Genomic DNA, 15,739 nt, shown 5'->3' with positions numbered 1-15,739 from the left:
TTGTACTCAAAATTTGGAGCCAAATGTTTTTTTCTCTTCTTTTAAATTAATGAAATATAAAGTAATGGTGCATCAACACCTGAAGAAAGGTTTTTGTTTGCTGCAGTGGTTTTATTTACTTATTTTATTTAAATAATCAATACACTGTAATTTGCCCTGGAGTTCCTAAATATTTGCATTAGCATTTCTGAAATATCTTGTATAACTGTAATGATATTACAACAAACATTGTTAATTGAGATTTTTTTTTTTTTTGTCTCCTTCAATATGACACAGATTTCACTTACTGTGAGTCAGTTTTGAAATACTCACTTAAATTCACATTATTAGTGACTTCAAATTATCATGCAGTCCAACCTGATGGGAGGCCAATTTTTTTTATCAAACATGTTCAAACAAAATCCTTTTGATCTTTTAGTTGTAGCTCCAGTCATGTTTCCTCAGAAAGTAAAACTTTCCAATGATAATGACTATGTGTCAATTTACATCTTACATCATGTATCCTAGAAGCCACTGTATGTTCTTTCAGGAAGCTCATTATTTAATCAGTTCAGGATCCGTTTCTCAGGGATACAATCTAAAATCATAACCACCTGGCGTTACTGCGATGTCTACAAAAAAAATGACTTTTGTATTCAAGGGTGAGCATTAATCTGTGTTAGATAAGGTTTAATCCCAAACAATGAAGAGCATGGGAATGTGTAATTATTTATCTTACATAACCCACCAATGCAGAAGAATACATTCTGTTTTGATTTGACTCTATTAACCCTTGCATGGACTACAAACACAATACATCACTTCAGAAAGAAAAAGAGTGGCACGTTTATATTATAAGTTCCACAGCCAGTTTTAGCACATGGATCAGACTTAACGACGGAGAAGTCAAGTGACTTAACCGAATCAGACATTTAGGGTCAAAGTGGAACTGAGAACGACACCCTCAGGTTAAAGAGTGCCCTCATTAATCACATCATTCCCGCTTTCTGCTGTCCTGCTACCCTGCTGACTTCACGAGGATTAACATAATAACAAAAAAACACTTAAAGGAGCAGTGTTTGCTTGCAAATACGTTATGTAAGTCGCTTACTTATGTCACTGTGTTTGTTCCATCCAACCAGCCTTTAAATGGCTGGTCATACATGAGGGCTTTTCCTGCCTAGGCAGAGCGAAACATAACACTGTCACGGTATCCTCTAGTGCACCGATGGGAGTATTAGAAGTTTTGGCGTGATAGCCTACCAGGCTGTTCTGCAACAGGTTATATTAGCTTTGCATAAAGATTGGAAACATTGGGAGGTGGGAAATGCTGTACAACTTTTTATCAGCTTGACTTAGTAGTGACTGAGTTAAAGTTCGAACAACCCCATGTTCCATTGGAAAAAAAACAACCACCTAATAACATTGGTCCCACCCTGTATACAAAGGCGTATAGTTGGGAGTTTTCCCACGTGTAGGAGCCCAGCCAGCTGTGTGTAATATCTTCATGACTCAACCTCTGATACTGTAGTTTAAGACAACAAGCCCTGAGCCTTCTGGTGCCTCTCCAATCCTTTTCAATGTCACCATCTGCCTCAATGTCACATCTGCCTGCCGTGACTCCTAATGCTTGTATTTGCTTACCTATCAGTCTCCAATTTCTGTACCATCTTGTATAAGACAAAGCTGCTGTTCTGTGTAGTCATGTTCATTTTGTTACCATCAATCAAAATTTCAGCTTCCCGTCCTCATAAACTCTCTCTTCGTGCAGGTTGCTGGAGGCTGATTCCAAGTCCATGCGGTCAATGAGCGGCTCGCGACGCAACAGCGGCTCCTCACTGGTGTCCAGCTCTTCGGCCTCCTCGAACTTGTCACATCTTGAGGAAGATACATGGATCTTATGGGGCCGCATCGTGAATGAGTGGGAGGAGTGGAGACGCAAAAAGGACAAACTCCTGAAGGTAGGGGGGTCAGGCACCGGAGGTGGAAAATCAAAGACTGATGCCACATGCAGCATTTACCTAAGAATGCATCATTGAATATAATTAGAAATGAGAAAACCAGTAAGGAGATTATCAGCCTCCTCATTTTATTTTTACTCTCAAATTTCACAGGAAGTTTACCAGATTGTTTGACAGACATGGGGCACTCGAAATCCCTGACTCATTTTATGAAAAAGGTTGTTGGCGATCATTAGCACACACACTTTGTCACGGGTCTGTTTTTAGTCATGTGAGATGCACATTATATCTTTCTTTTTTTTTTATCTGTGTGTATGTTAACAACATGTTGCTTTGTGTTGTGTGTTTGAAAGAAATCTTTCATGGTCTCTGCTCAAATGGACTATATATGTAAGCAAGATGGTAACTTTCAACAGGTTCGAAACAAACGACAGGTCTATTGGTATGAAGCTGTTGTCCTGTGTTCAGTAGTTTCAGCATGATTACACCAGTGCTCTTTAGTTGCACTGCAACAATACTGTTCTCTGTCCGTCCTCTGCCTCTCCTCCCTCCCTCCCTCCTGGTCTCCCTCTGTGTACTCTGTCACAAAAAGAGTAAACCCAGGGGAAGAGAAGATGGATGAGGGAAGACACGGTTAAAATGAGTCGGGGCAAAATGGGCAAAATGGCAGAAATACATCGGCTGCATGTAAACTCTACAGAGACAAAAACGAAGAGGGAATAGTGATCCATCATAATGTACTGAGTGTAATTATGAAAGATGCAAAATGGTCCTCGTAAATATATCATCATTCCATAATTGAATCCTCTCTCATCTGATGCTTAGAGATCCTTCAATTTGCATCCCTCAGTACGTAAAGAAGCAGAGTATTAATCAGGAGTCTCTCTTCCTCCCAGGAGTTGATCAGGAAGGGCATCCCTCATCATTTCCGGGCCATCGTCTGGCAGCTGCTGGGCAACGCCACTGACATGCCGGTGAAGAACCAATACTCTGAGCTGCTAAAGATGTCGTCCCCTTGCGAGAAGCTCATCCGCAGAGACATCGCCCGCACCTACCCCGAGCACGAGTTTTTCAAAGGCCAGGACAGCCTGGGACAGGAAGTCCTCTTCAACGTCATGAAGGTGAACACTGGCAGCATTTCAGCACCTCAAAGTCTGAACGTCATACTGTGCTACTAACACTTTTTAAAGTTAATTTACATCGTTTTTATGAAGTCATTTAGCATAGCATTTAAACAGTGACTTGGTTGCTACTAGAGATTCAGGTTATGTTATGTAATGCCAAACTGGGGATTTAATGTGGACACAGTACAATGTTAAAACTGCTAAAGCTGGGGCATCCTGGTGGCCTAAAGTTTAAAGATGTAATTGAATTGTTACCAGGGATCTTTGCCGCTCCTTAACTTGTGTAAATATTCTTAGTTATATTTACATTAGATATGTAGCTCACCAAAACACATTCTGCAGAACCTAGAAAGTCTAACTAACGTGGTAAATGTATTTCCTTCCTTATAAAACCTTTCTTTTTTGAATTTCTATTGTGTATTGTTTACATCTTTGCTTGCAAGCAAACAGTCTTGTTTTCTTACAGATTTGCTCCAAGTTATAGCTTTAATAATAAAATGTTTACAAAAAAATGTTCATTTTAGCATGACAGATGTGTTTTTTGTTATTTATGAACACAAAATTAACAGGAACTGGACAGATTTGACGGGCTGTTATTTATATTTTCTACAGCTGAGACTTTCCTTCCTAATGGGATTTTGTCCAAAAAATAAAATCTGTAGAAACACAATAAATTGTAGAAATGTTGCAGTGGTCACTATGGAAACAAGCTTGTTGACTATCTACAAATCCGTCGAGTTGCCATGTAGCTGAGCTGCTCAGGAAATGAGGGGATCTCTGGTGACCAGCTGAACATAGTGCTCACAGTATGAATGTTCAGTCAAGAATACAGATGTCATGAATGTGTGTGTTTGTCTGTTTGTGTTTTCAAGGCGTACTCTCTGGTGGATCGAGAGGTGGGCTACTGCCAAGGCAGTGCATTCATCGTTGGCTTGCTTCTAATGCAGGTAATGATCAAATAGTGTATTTCAGGAAAACAATCCATTATGAGTATGTTTTGCTGAAAAGGCTCAGTACAGCATGCCCGAGCCTCTTTGTAATCAGTCCCTCTAGATTTTTGTCATTCTGCAACTACAGTTGATTACTTAGCAGGGTTTTTTTTGTTTGAAGATTGTAGTGCAGCTCAATTATCTCCTGTGGTCATATTTGAACTATGGCACTCTCTGTATAATAAACAGTTCAGGATACCGATTTACAATGAATGAATTTCATTTCCTCCTCTTACTTCCCCCCCAGATGCCAGAAGAGGAGGCATTTTGTGTGTTTGTGCGTCTGATGCAGGAGTACCGTCTGAGGGAGCTGTTCAAACCCAGCATGGCAGAGCTCGGTCTCTGCATCTACCAGTTTGAATACCTGCTACAGGTATGGAGGAAACGGTGGATTCTATCAACAAACATGAGGCTTTTGCAGTGTTAAACTTGTCCACAAAGGGGCAGCAAATTATTAATTTGTATCTCCAGCACACTACTTCCTCTTACGGTGTCTCCTTTTGCGCCTGTCTTAGTTACTTCGGGTTTTAACGTTTTCTCCTTTGTTACAGGAGCAGCTTCCAGAGCTGAACGTCCATTTCCGGTCTCAGAGTTTCCACACGTCCATGTACGCCTCTTCCTGGTTCCTCACCCTTTTTCTCACCTTCCTCCCTCTGCCTGTCGCAACACGCATCTTCGATATTTTCATGTATGAGGTAGGAAACATTTTGTGTTTTAGAAGAAGATGTGTTATGTGTATTCAATTTACGAATTAGTTTTTTGGCTTACAAAGCACATACATTAGAAATTACACTCTCTGTGCAGGGTCTCGAGATTATCTTCCGTGTGGGCCTGGCCATCCTGCAGTACAACCAGACTGACCTCATTCAGCTGGACATGGAGGGCATGTCCCAGGTATGCAGCCACAGCTTTGTGCCACTCTCTGCAAAAAAAACTGTTGTTGCTCCTTTGTAAAATCCAGTCAAACAGATGAATTAGATCTGAATCTTTGTTTGTAGTCTCTCATCTTTACTTTTGAGACAAAACCTGTTTCTCTTCTACACTCTTTATACTGTGTACTTTTCTGTTTTTCTTTCATCTCTCCTTAATCTAAATAAATGGAACAATTTTTTTTTTGTCTTTACAATATAAGCAAAATTTTGCTACTTCCCAAGTCATAAAGTGACATCATCAGATTCAATTTTTATTTTATTGTTATTTTATTGTTATTTTATTGTTATAGTTGTTGTTGTTTTTTTTTTTTTTTTAAACCATCAATCAAAAACCACAAGATTTTAAAATTGTAATAATATTTCAGAGAAGTGAATTGTAGTTTTTTGGCATCTTGATTAAAGGCTGAAAAATAAATGTTCTTAAAATTACTTAATTGTCATTCAACTCTATTATGTAATAAAATAATTAAATTGATAAACTATTTACTTTTCTATCAATTGATTCATTCATCCCTTTTAGAAATAGACTTTTAAGTTTCCTGATGGTAAAGTCCTATATTATAACTTATCCACTTAATTTCAATATATCTATGAATATTGTTTCAGTAGCAAAAGTGCAAATAAGTTTTCACAGGTGTTGTATGATGCTGTGAATTTTACATTTGTTTGCATTTGTAAGTTTAGTTCTAAAACAGAAAGGTTGTTTCTGGTCTTTGAATCACAGTACATTTAAACAATCGCAGTTTTAAAGCTGCAGCAGCTGCTGCCTCGCTTCAGGGCTTTTGTAGATCCTTAGCTGCTCTTCTTCACTCATCTAAAATGTGTCTGTCTGGTTCTTCATGAATTGCAAATAAGCATCTTTGTCACATGTATGTTTCCATCTGCGTCTGCCAGCATTTTCAGAAGATGATCCCCCACCAGTTCGACTGCTGCCCCGACAAGCTGATCCTCAGGGCCTACCAGGTCAAATACAACCCCAAGAGGATGAAGAAGTAAGAGCGCTCATTGCTCAGATAACGCCTAATGAGACCGGAGGCTGGACGGGCTTAATGTACACCGAAGCACACTCACATCCTGTGTTGTGCGATGTGTGTTTTTTTCTTTTTAAGTGCTGCGTTAAGTGGGATGATGCACTTTCCTCTTCTGTCTTCCTCTGATTTTTTGCTTTTTAAGCATAATTAGAAAATAATTCTAACTAATTAGAAAGAAGCTCAGATCACTGAAGCAAAGCAATAAAGGAATGAAGTTCTTTTAATAATCCTGTGTTGTTTTTGCTTCTTCAGACTTGAGAAAGAATACACCACAATCAAGAACAAAGAAATGGAGGAGCAAATTGAGATTAAGGTGTGTGTATTTTATGTATTTGTGCTCGATGTGGGTTTTATAATCAAAATTTGTAGGATTTAAAAAGTAAATAGGCCATAAAAGATAACTGTCCTATACGTGTCCCTCTTGTCTGTGTTCAGAGGTTACGCACAGAAAACAGACTGCTGAAGCAGAGGATTGAGACGCTGGAGAAGGTAAGAGATGGGCTCCCTTTCTTATCTAAATGCTAATATATCACTGTAGCATCACCGAGACAAAAAAAGACAGATTAGGCCAGATTTAGACCCGTCATGTTTTGATGAGATCGAGTTAAAAACTGTAATGATGTAATATTGTGGTTTTAAATTCATCAGCTCATTTCCTGTTGTTGGTTCTGATGAGGAGCTTGTTCTTGTTGTACTTATACCATTGTAACAGACACTTATAAGTCTGGGCGATTCATGATGATCTGCTCTGAGAGACATTACTTGCTCTTAAGTGTGTGTGTGTGTGTGTGTGTGTGTGTGTGTGTGTGTGTGTGTGTGTGTGTGTGTGTGTGTGTGTGTGTGTGTGTGTGTGTGTGTGTGTGTGTGTGTGTGTGTGTGTGTGTGTACTTGCGATTGGTACTGTTAGCAATCAAGGTTTTTTCCCCTCTTTGCTCCACCACTCTGCTATTGAGAGACGGCAGTTTTTAATCTTCTCCTCTTCAGTGAAAAATATATTTTTCTGAGTGAGCTCACTTTTTCTCCTCCACCATGTCTACGCTCTCTCCACATTTGTTTCAAACGATTGGCTCTTCAAACTGTGATCCTGTCTCTTTCTTTCCCTCGAATTTCCTCCTGGGGTTTTCTCGTGGTCTGTCTTCCCTGGTGTCCTACTGTGTTTTTTTTCACTCTTATTCATCTCTTATTTTCATCCTCTTGTTCCTCTCCTTCGTCACGCTGTAGGAGAGTGCTGCTCTAGCAGACAGACTGATACAGGTAGAGTATTGTAAACCTCTTTCCCACTGACCTTGCTGTCCTCTGCTCTTCTCACACTTCCCTCCTCTGCTCTCCTGCACTGCTTCTCTCCCTCTACTCAACAGCCAAAAGCGCATGAAAAAATAAAACGGTGTTACTGTTGTTTATATCTTTTCAGTCCACACAACCATCCTGTAACCCCGGAATGCATGTAGTGTTTATGCATAATGGAAATTGATATGAGGTTGTACAATTCCTGCATGTGGCATGTTCAAGTTTCACAGCGATTAGTGTTACAAATGTTCATTATCAATACTTTGACAAAATGTGAATGAAATTGAAACTGTGCTTATTTGCGTTCTTGCCAAAAGGTAGATACGAGTCGTGTTTGAACACTAAATATGAAGCTGCTGCCAGCAGGCTTTTGACATAGTTTAGCATAAAGACGGCAAACCAAGACAAATCCAAGCCTGGCTCTGTTCAAACGTGTCATAATATACCAGACAGTACATGCAAAGCTTACTAATTAACATTTGTGGATCATTTATTTTGTATAAACTTGTCATTTTCACACATCAGTTTTTGAAGAAGTTCAACAACAGTGTTAACTAGTGAGCTTTAAAGGTGCTAGCAAACAAACCAATGTTCTGACCTGGACACAGCCAGCTTCGCTGTTTCCCCTTCTTTTCGTCCTTTTTGCTAAACTAAGCTAGTTTGCTGCAACCTGTGGCTTAACATTTAAAGGACAGATATGAGAGTGACATTGAGCTTCTCCGCTAACTCCGCAAGAAAGCAAATAATCCTCAATTCCCAAATATTGGAATTCCTAAAAAGGCTTGAAAAAAATCTGCCATTTTAAAAAGTATAGCAAAGTTCCCCTTAACCTTAATAACATTGTATTCCCTAGATGCCCACAATTACCTCTACTCCCCTCAATGGTTTGCATTTGAAAGTTGAAACTCCTCAGACGGTTTTGACCCCAGTCCTGCTCTGGCCTGCTCCTCCAGGGACAGGTGACGAGGGCGCAGGAAGCGGAGGAGAACTACGTGATCAAGCGGGAGCTGGCGGTGGTGAGGCAGCAGTGCAACACGGCCAACGACAGCCTCGAGAAAGCCCAGGAAACCATCAGAGAGCTGCAACAACAGAAGGTAAACAAACGAATGGATGAACAGACACAGCAAGGCTTGCTGTTTCGCCCTGCTTCGAGTGTTTATGCTAAGCTAAGCTATCTGTCTGTTTGCTCCGGCTTCATATTTATTATCCAGATGTGGTCTTCTCATGAAACTCTTCATAAGAAAAGCACATTTATTTCTTTTATAATAAACGTAATACCCGTGTTTGCACAGAAAATGTCAGACTCTTTTTTTAAGGATGTCCAGTCATCTTGCAGCACGGAGTCGGTTTGTCTTGGGACAAACATTTAGGTTGTTTTTACCAGAATACGACACCGTTTGGTCATTCTTCACTGGAAGTTTAAAAGTTGAAACACCAAAATGCAAAACATGTTTCACAGCCTTATTACAAGAAAGGTATGAAATTCTAGATACCCAAGTAAATGTAGCAATAAGTCATACTTAAATATACAGAGTGCATCAGAGTTTATGTACATTTTGTAATCCTTGACCTGAAGTATAAACCTGTTCAATATTTCAGTTTTTCTGGCTGACACACAACAGTGGTTCATTTAGGTCAATGTCATATCGAGTAAACTCATTTACAATATTTGTGTTCTAAAATTCTCTGTTGAGAGTTCTTCTTTTTTCCAATGCAAATTAAAGATAAACTTAGCAGTATTGTTAGCAGTAGTAGTTACAAACTGCTGAACAGAAGCAGATATAAAAATGAGAATTTTTTTTTTTTTAAAGATTCTAGACTGGATATTCCTGTGCTGTTACTCACTAATTTAAAGTTTAAGCAGTCACCTGAAAAACTCACACCTATTCATGAGAATAAAAATGCAATCAAATAAATAATTTACTGAATTGATCATTAAAAGTTATCTTCAAAAAAATCAAAGTGTTTTTAATCTCGCTGAGATTGTTATAACCTTCCCTCAACACGCCTCCAGACACACGCCATTCTCTTTGATAACTAAAACTGAGAAACTCAAAATGACAAATCGAGCCTTGCACTCACGCGATTGTACTCGCCCAATTTCAACTTTTTGTGTTTTGCCTCATGGGAAAGTATGTTCCACTCAGCTCTCTGTTTTTCGGCAGCTCTTGTTGATATCACGGTCAAAGAAGCAGAAGTGCTGCTTGTTGCTAACCAAATTTAGTTGATTAGGTATTTTAGATATACGCTGACATTTGCTAAGAATTGGTAACGTAACATCTTCCCCCGAATGTAGGTTGATGACAATTTTAGCGAAAAAAAAAATGTTTTGGAAATGGTTTGATATGCAACACTTTACTCAATGTGGCTGAAGAGACCAAAGAAACAGAAAGACACTGTGGTATTATTAGCTGAGCTGAAGTGTGAGCCATGACAAACTGCATCACCTGCAGCCCGGTCTGCTTACGGCAAAGAAATGAAAACGGTCCCAAACGAGCTCTGTTCAAGTGACTGATATTCACAGTCATTAGTGAATGTCTGCTCAGCAGCACGGGTTCAAGAAAGCACGTCAGCCTTTTGTCAAAGTTGCTATGACTGATTGGTTTACAGTCAACGTGTGTAACGCGGTGATGTTTGTTTCAGTACACAGAGCCGTTTGTAAGCAATCTGCAGACTCAGCTGGAGCAGTCGAGGCTGCGTGAGGCTGAACTGCTCGGCGCTTTGAAGGAAATGCAAGACAAGGTGCTCGATCTGGAGAAGGTGAGCCGACAGGCGCACATTTTAACTGGGAGAAAGTACATTGTGAACAACGAGCCGACGGAGCGGCCGTGCGCATCTGTGAATGTGCTCAACTTGATCTGACTGTAAACTAAACCCTGTTAACTAAGTGTTAATTCACACATATTTGAGTTTTCAAGCTTTCCGTTTCACTTGATGAGGTGTTGGGACACAACAGCTCCGCCTCTTCTCAATCATGATTATACCCCAGCATAAAAATGAAAACTAGAAAAATCAAGCATGGCTCTGTCGTCGTTTACTTCTGCAGTTTTTTCATATTCCTGAAACTTGTGCTTTGTAGCCACAGTAGCAGGTCTAAGTGTGGCGGTGTCTGTTTGTCTGTTAGTGTCTACATTTAAACTATTGAATGGCTGAAATTTGGTTCAGACATTTTTGTGTGTCTCAGCATGAGAGGAACAAGTCTGTTGACCCCCGACTTTTCATCAGGTCAAAATTGTAACTTGACCAGTATTTTTTTAATTTTGACCAAATACCTGCAATATTAATGACCTTCCCATCAACTTCACCTGTAGTTTGAGTTTAGTGCTACTTTTGAAAATGTGTCACCTTTTACAAAGATGATCAAACACGGCACTTCCAGCAGGTAGAAAACCTATTTAAAGTTCCTCTGTGGATTTTTCTCATAAACAAACAGAAGTTATGTTTACGTTTAACGGTAGGATGGTATTATGCTTTCTATACCCGTGAGTATTTCAGGGTACGCAGCGGTTTGCGTGACGTAAATTTCGTCATCGCAGTGTTAACGTGGAGCAATTGCGCGGACATCGGTGTACCACTATGCTGCAATGGCAGCAGCTGCGCATACTGTGGAAAACCAAGCATGACGTGAAGACATTCAGCTCTACCTGCACCGCTACAATTAATCTTTAAAACAATATAAAGACAATCAAATGTGCCACAATTCATGAAGGGAAATTTCCCCGGAGTTTCGGGATCCGTTTTCCTGTCGAGGCCGATCTGCTGCATCCTCCAAGCAAACTCCGCAATGTGGTATAAGCAGAACTACTACGCATTACGTGGTTTCCACACGTATATTCAGGCCCTCACTCACCGCAATGATTAGTGTGTAAAGTTAAGGTCTAACAATAATTGCCTTCCTCTTAAAACATTTGCCTCCATACAGTCTCGCACAGCCACTAGCAATTGTGTGGGTTAATCTTGCTGAACTGTCCATCCAGAGGAGCAGTTGCTTGCCGGATGAGAACAACGTAGCGGCCCTGCAGGAAGAGGTGAAGCAGATGAAGCTGAGGGAGCTGGAGACACTGCGCTCATTCAGAGAGATGCAGGACACCGTCACTGAGCTCAACCAGCGCTGGCAGGTAAAGACGCAAACTGCTGCCGTCTCTGTTAATGACCTCCCGCGTTGCGCGTTCATGTGCTGCGCTGATGTAGTGGCAGAAACATTCGACCCGTTCGCTCTTTGTTCTGCAGCATCATATGTCCCGCGGCAGCAGCACGGGTGGCTGGAAAGAATCCCCGAAGAAGAACGCCATGAACGAGCTGCAGGACAAACTGATGACCATCAGACTGAGGGAGGCCCAGGCCCAGGCTGAGCTTAGAGAGGTCAAACTCAAAGCCCTGCAGCTGGAGAGCCAGGTTAGACACGACGCACAACTACACACCTTCTTTTTTATATGCACAGATATAAGGTGTAAAAGTCAGAATTGTTTGATTTGATTCAAGCCTGTTGTATGAGAATTAATTTTAAAATGACTTAAGGTCGATCAGCACTGTGGTTTCAGGATCGCAAACAATATTACATATGACTTATAGGGATTCTTTCTTTAGTATCAAAACAATGAGTCAAATAATTAACTGGTGAATGAATTGGTATTTCATTTTAATGAATAAAATTTTTGCCTCATGTTTATGTTTTCATCAAATCTAGCAAAAGACAACAAAAGAAAATTTTGCCTTAAATCATTTGGATTTTTTTTCTTTGATAAATAGGCTTTGTTCCTGATGAATACGAAACTTTAAATAAAAACATAAATGAATTCCTTAGCAATGCTTTTCCATTAATCACTTATCTCAGTTATTAAGCCATTTTTCTCAATTTTACTTCACTTTATATGACTTAACTTTGGGTTTTGCACTGTTGGTCAAATGGATTTCAAGGCCTTATTTTCAGGCTTTTCAAAGATTCCTTTGTTGATTACCCTAACTGGTTACTTAGAGCAGTCAGGGCTCGACTTTCACCATCTCCCCTTTGACTTTTACCTTCTCCATAGAACCAGATCCACAGCAAACATATCGGTCGCCACGAACAGGAACGCTCTGCCCTGCAGGACCGGCTCCAGATGCTGGCCAATCAGAACAAAGCTCTGCAGACCCAACTCCAAGAAATGAAAAGGAAGCAGTCCGAGTCCGACTGCAAGGTCTGGACAGAACTGCAGTTTGCAAGAGGGGAGAGAAGTAACGGGGAAAAATGCAAAGTGACGGGGAGAGCAGCAACTTCCTAGTACGGCTTAATGAAACGCAAAAAAAAATATGAACATACAGTACTGAGACCTGGATGGAAAAACAACAAGGAAAGAAGACAAAACATGGATAAGAGGCACAAGAAAGGGAGTGAACAACAGAGAAGGATGGAGAGAAAGAAATAGATACATTTTTACAGAACAAAAATAGATAATAGATAAGAAATCGTCACTCTACCTATAAATCTTTGATGCATATCCTGGAAAGACCGACAGATGCGATAAAGGAGGTCTGGAAAAGGACGGAGGAAAGAGCAGGATGTAGATGATGGGACGGAGACAGTTTATGATGCATCTTCATTTTCCATAATTGAAATCCAGTATATGATTGTCATCCACGATGTTCAGCTGTTAATCAGAAAATACTATCTTTCCTCTTTTTCTTTCTCTTGACCCACTTCCTCCCTCCGTGATGATGCATGCAGAGTAAAGAGGAGGTGATGGCGGTGCGACTGAGGGAAGCAGACAGTATGGCTGCCATGGCTGAACTCAGGCAGAAGATCGCAGATCTGGAGATACAGGTGTTTATGGGTCTCAGTATCCGTGTGGACCCATCTTTGTATATACGTCAAATTTTCCATATATTTGGATCTGAGTAAATAAATCTATTGATTTAACAGTGTAGTAATGTTTAAAGGGAGTGTGACCTGAACCTTTGTGTGTGTATGTGTGTAAAATGTGTTTTTCAGAAGGAGGAAGGGCTGATCCAGGGCCAGCTGAACCACTCGGACTCCAGACAGTACATCAACCAGCTCCGTGACCACATCGCTGAGCTCAAGAACGAGGTACATTCATACAAAAAACACGCTCAATTCAGCCTCTGTCTTATGCATGGAGGAGACAACAAATTCACCGTTTACAGGATTTCATAATGAAAGTTGCGCAATAAACCCCAAGTAGCATGTTAAACCACTTTCAGATATACTGTACTATTTTTTAACAGTTAATACCCCGGTAACAACTTTTGTCAGCTTTTTAATGTCCCTTTCTGACATCACTGTGCATGTTTGTTTCTCTACTGACGATGAAATCAATGTTTGGTTTCCATGAGCCTTTTACTTTACCTCCTAGAGCTCAGCTTTAATGAACTCATTAGTTTGTTATCAGAAAATATCTGAGGATTCGCTGCTTACTTTGTTCTATGTCTTTGAAAATTGACTGAATAACATTGTTGGTTGGACAAAACCATCAAAGATTGTCCTCTGTGAACGGCGTTTTATACAACTTCCTGATAAATAACTGAACTGATTAACAGAGAAAATACTCCTCAGAAAATAATGAATGTTTGCAGTCCTATTTCTTCCATCTTTCAGAAGCCGGGTTACTTTAGAAAAACAAACAACAAAGATGAATCATTCATGGCCCACGATGAGAATTTGTAGCCCGATAAACAGACTGAATTTCCATCATGCTTCTCTTTAACGATCCAGCCAGACGTTGTGTTAATGCTTCACTGTTACTTCTGGGAATGTGTTTAGGGTTCAGCGGCGAGCGACAAATTCATACAGTGGACGTCATTTTCCGTCGACATGGAAGCTGTGGTAGCACTATCTGGAGGCTAGCTATGCACAAACCAAAGAAATATGTTAATATAGAATAGTTTACTGATTGTAAACCGTGCCGCTGCTTGTTTAAATTCTTTTAGTCTGTATTTTAATTAATCCAGTTGAGTCGCTTTGAATGAATATGCCATACCCTACTCTAAAGCCAACGTTTCTCCAATGTGCAGAAACGGCTCAACATAAAACCAGACCTATTTGAATCCTTTCCTCTATTTGAAATTTATCTTTCGGACTTGCAGAGATTATTTATGTTTTATCTCTTTTGAACTTTACAACTATCTACTGGATTTTAAGCTGTTTGGCATTAAATTGACCAAATGCTTAATCTCACAATGTTAATGAAAGTAAAGAATGTTTTGTTGATCCACCCTGTGATTTCTTTCTGCTTCAAACTGTAATCAGCTCTTTCTTGACTCAAGTTCGATGGAACTCGAGCTGGTCGTTTTTTTTTTTTTGCAATCCTGCTGACAAACAAACAAACAGGAAACCGAAACCCCCTTTTTTTTTTTTTTTTTTTTTTTGCAGCGATTATATTCTTTTCTCCGTACTGATACTTTAAAATGGTGTTCAACACACACAGTGTGTGTACACTGTAAATAAATGCACACATTTATCTTGCAGCTGAGCTAACCAACACGGGAGATCTTGTCATCTACATGCCTCCTCAGAAACAGACACCACTTCCACCTCTAAATGCACGCACAGTCGTTTCAGTGTCGTAGTAGTATATAATAAGAGACCACTGCTCTTCCACTACAGCTATTTTCTCATCATTTGGTTCACGGTGAACTTGAGGGAAACGTGTGTGAGCTTTAAAAGAATAAGTGTATGACAATCAGAAAGATTTGTTGTCTGTCGTAGGCGAACCCACTGCGATGCAGCCCCTGGACTCGGTTCACTCACTCAGTCGTGACGAAATGTATATCGGCATATGCGCTGGGTTTGTTCATTCAGAGAGAAGCAGTGCGTGACTAGAACAAAGTGTGTTTAAACTTTGAAGTGGGGGGGTGTGATGAGCCTGCCCTGCCCTTTACCGCTCCTCTGCTCACCGTTTTGATCAAACCAGTGGTTTAATAAATGAGAGTGAAACTTGCGTGAGTACAGATGAGGAAACAATGAACCATTTTGAAAAATCTCAGTGTGGACTGGAAGGGATCATCTTATGATTGAGTCATATCGGCACTGCTGATACATAGATGTACTTCATGTAATTTTACACGCATATTATTTGTGTACATTTATTAAGATTCACAATGACTTGAATTGGGCATATATTATTTTTTATATTATTTAACCTGTTCATATTAAAAAAAAAAATAATAATAGCAAATGCAAAAAGCTTGTCTTATTTTCTTTGAATTGCTGTCGCCTGAACAACTGTCAGACAGTCAAAACATTTCCATTGGTTAACCACTGGTTTCCCCCTCCCCCCACCTGCAGCTAGCGTGAGTGTCTGATAGGGGGGAAACAAAAACCTCTGAGATTTTTCATGAGTCACTGTGGGAAAGGCAAAGCTAACATGCAAACAGCATGCGTGTGAGGATCAACTGTGATCAACCGCTACACCACTGCCGCCTGACAGCTGGTCAGCTGCG

The 15,739-nt window shown here is 40.1% G+C and overlaps 1 protein-coding gene across 2 annotated transcripts in view; it reads left to right on the top strand.

Annotated features, from left to right (window-relative positions):
- Nucleotides 1-15,739, top strand: part of evi5l (ecotropic viral integration site 5 like) — a 34,442-nt gene that overhangs the window by 12,544 nt on the left and 6,159 nt on the right. Inside the window, exons 3-19 of one of the 2 annotated variants that reach the window (XM_069697193.1) lie at nucleotides 1,751-1,940; nucleotides 2,837-3,061; nucleotides 3,937-4,011; nucleotides 4,301-4,426; nucleotides 4,605-4,748; nucleotides 4,858-4,947; nucleotides 5,880-5,977; nucleotides 6,269-6,329; nucleotides 6,452-6,505; nucleotides 7,238-7,270; nucleotides 8,257-8,397; nucleotides 9,947-10,063; nucleotides 11,281-11,421; nucleotides 11,534-11,698; nucleotides 12,334-12,480; nucleotides 13,008-13,103; nucleotides 13,272-13,367. In XM_069697193.1, the coding sequence (XP_069553294.1) occupies nucleotides 1,751-1,940; nucleotides 2,837-3,061; nucleotides 3,937-4,011; nucleotides 4,301-4,426; nucleotides 4,605-4,748; nucleotides 4,858-4,947; nucleotides 5,880-5,977; nucleotides 6,269-6,329; nucleotides 6,452-6,505; nucleotides 7,238-7,270; nucleotides 8,257-8,397; nucleotides 9,947-10,063; nucleotides 11,281-11,421; nucleotides 11,534-11,698; nucleotides 12,334-12,480; nucleotides 13,008-13,103; nucleotides 13,272-13,367 (1,999 nt within the window). The remainder of the gene's footprint in view (nucleotides 1-1,750; nucleotides 1,941-2,836; nucleotides 3,062-3,936; nucleotides 4,012-4,300; nucleotides 4,427-4,604; nucleotides 4,749-4,857; nucleotides 4,948-5,879; nucleotides 5,978-6,268; nucleotides 6,330-6,451; nucleotides 6,506-7,237; nucleotides 7,271-8,256; nucleotides 8,398-9,946; nucleotides 10,064-11,280; nucleotides 11,422-11,533; nucleotides 11,699-12,333; nucleotides 12,481-13,007; nucleotides 13,104-13,271; nucleotides 13,368-15,739) is intronic. The other variant, XM_069697194.1, reaches the window with a different exon arrangement.

Source organism: Brachyistius frenatus, unplaced genomic scaffold (assembly GCF_029030835.1).
Source record: "Brachyistius frenatus isolate BFR_SWC_R1_liver_20210118 unplaced genomic scaffold, ASM2903083v1 Contig_23, whole genome shotgun sequence".
In the NCBI taxonomy this organism is placed as follows: domain Eukaryota; kingdom Metazoa; phylum Chordata; class Actinopteri; family Embiotocidae; genus Brachyistius; species Brachyistius frenatus.
Note: the sequence above shows the minus strand (reverse complement) of the source record. Positions and strands in the feature narration are given on the sequence as shown.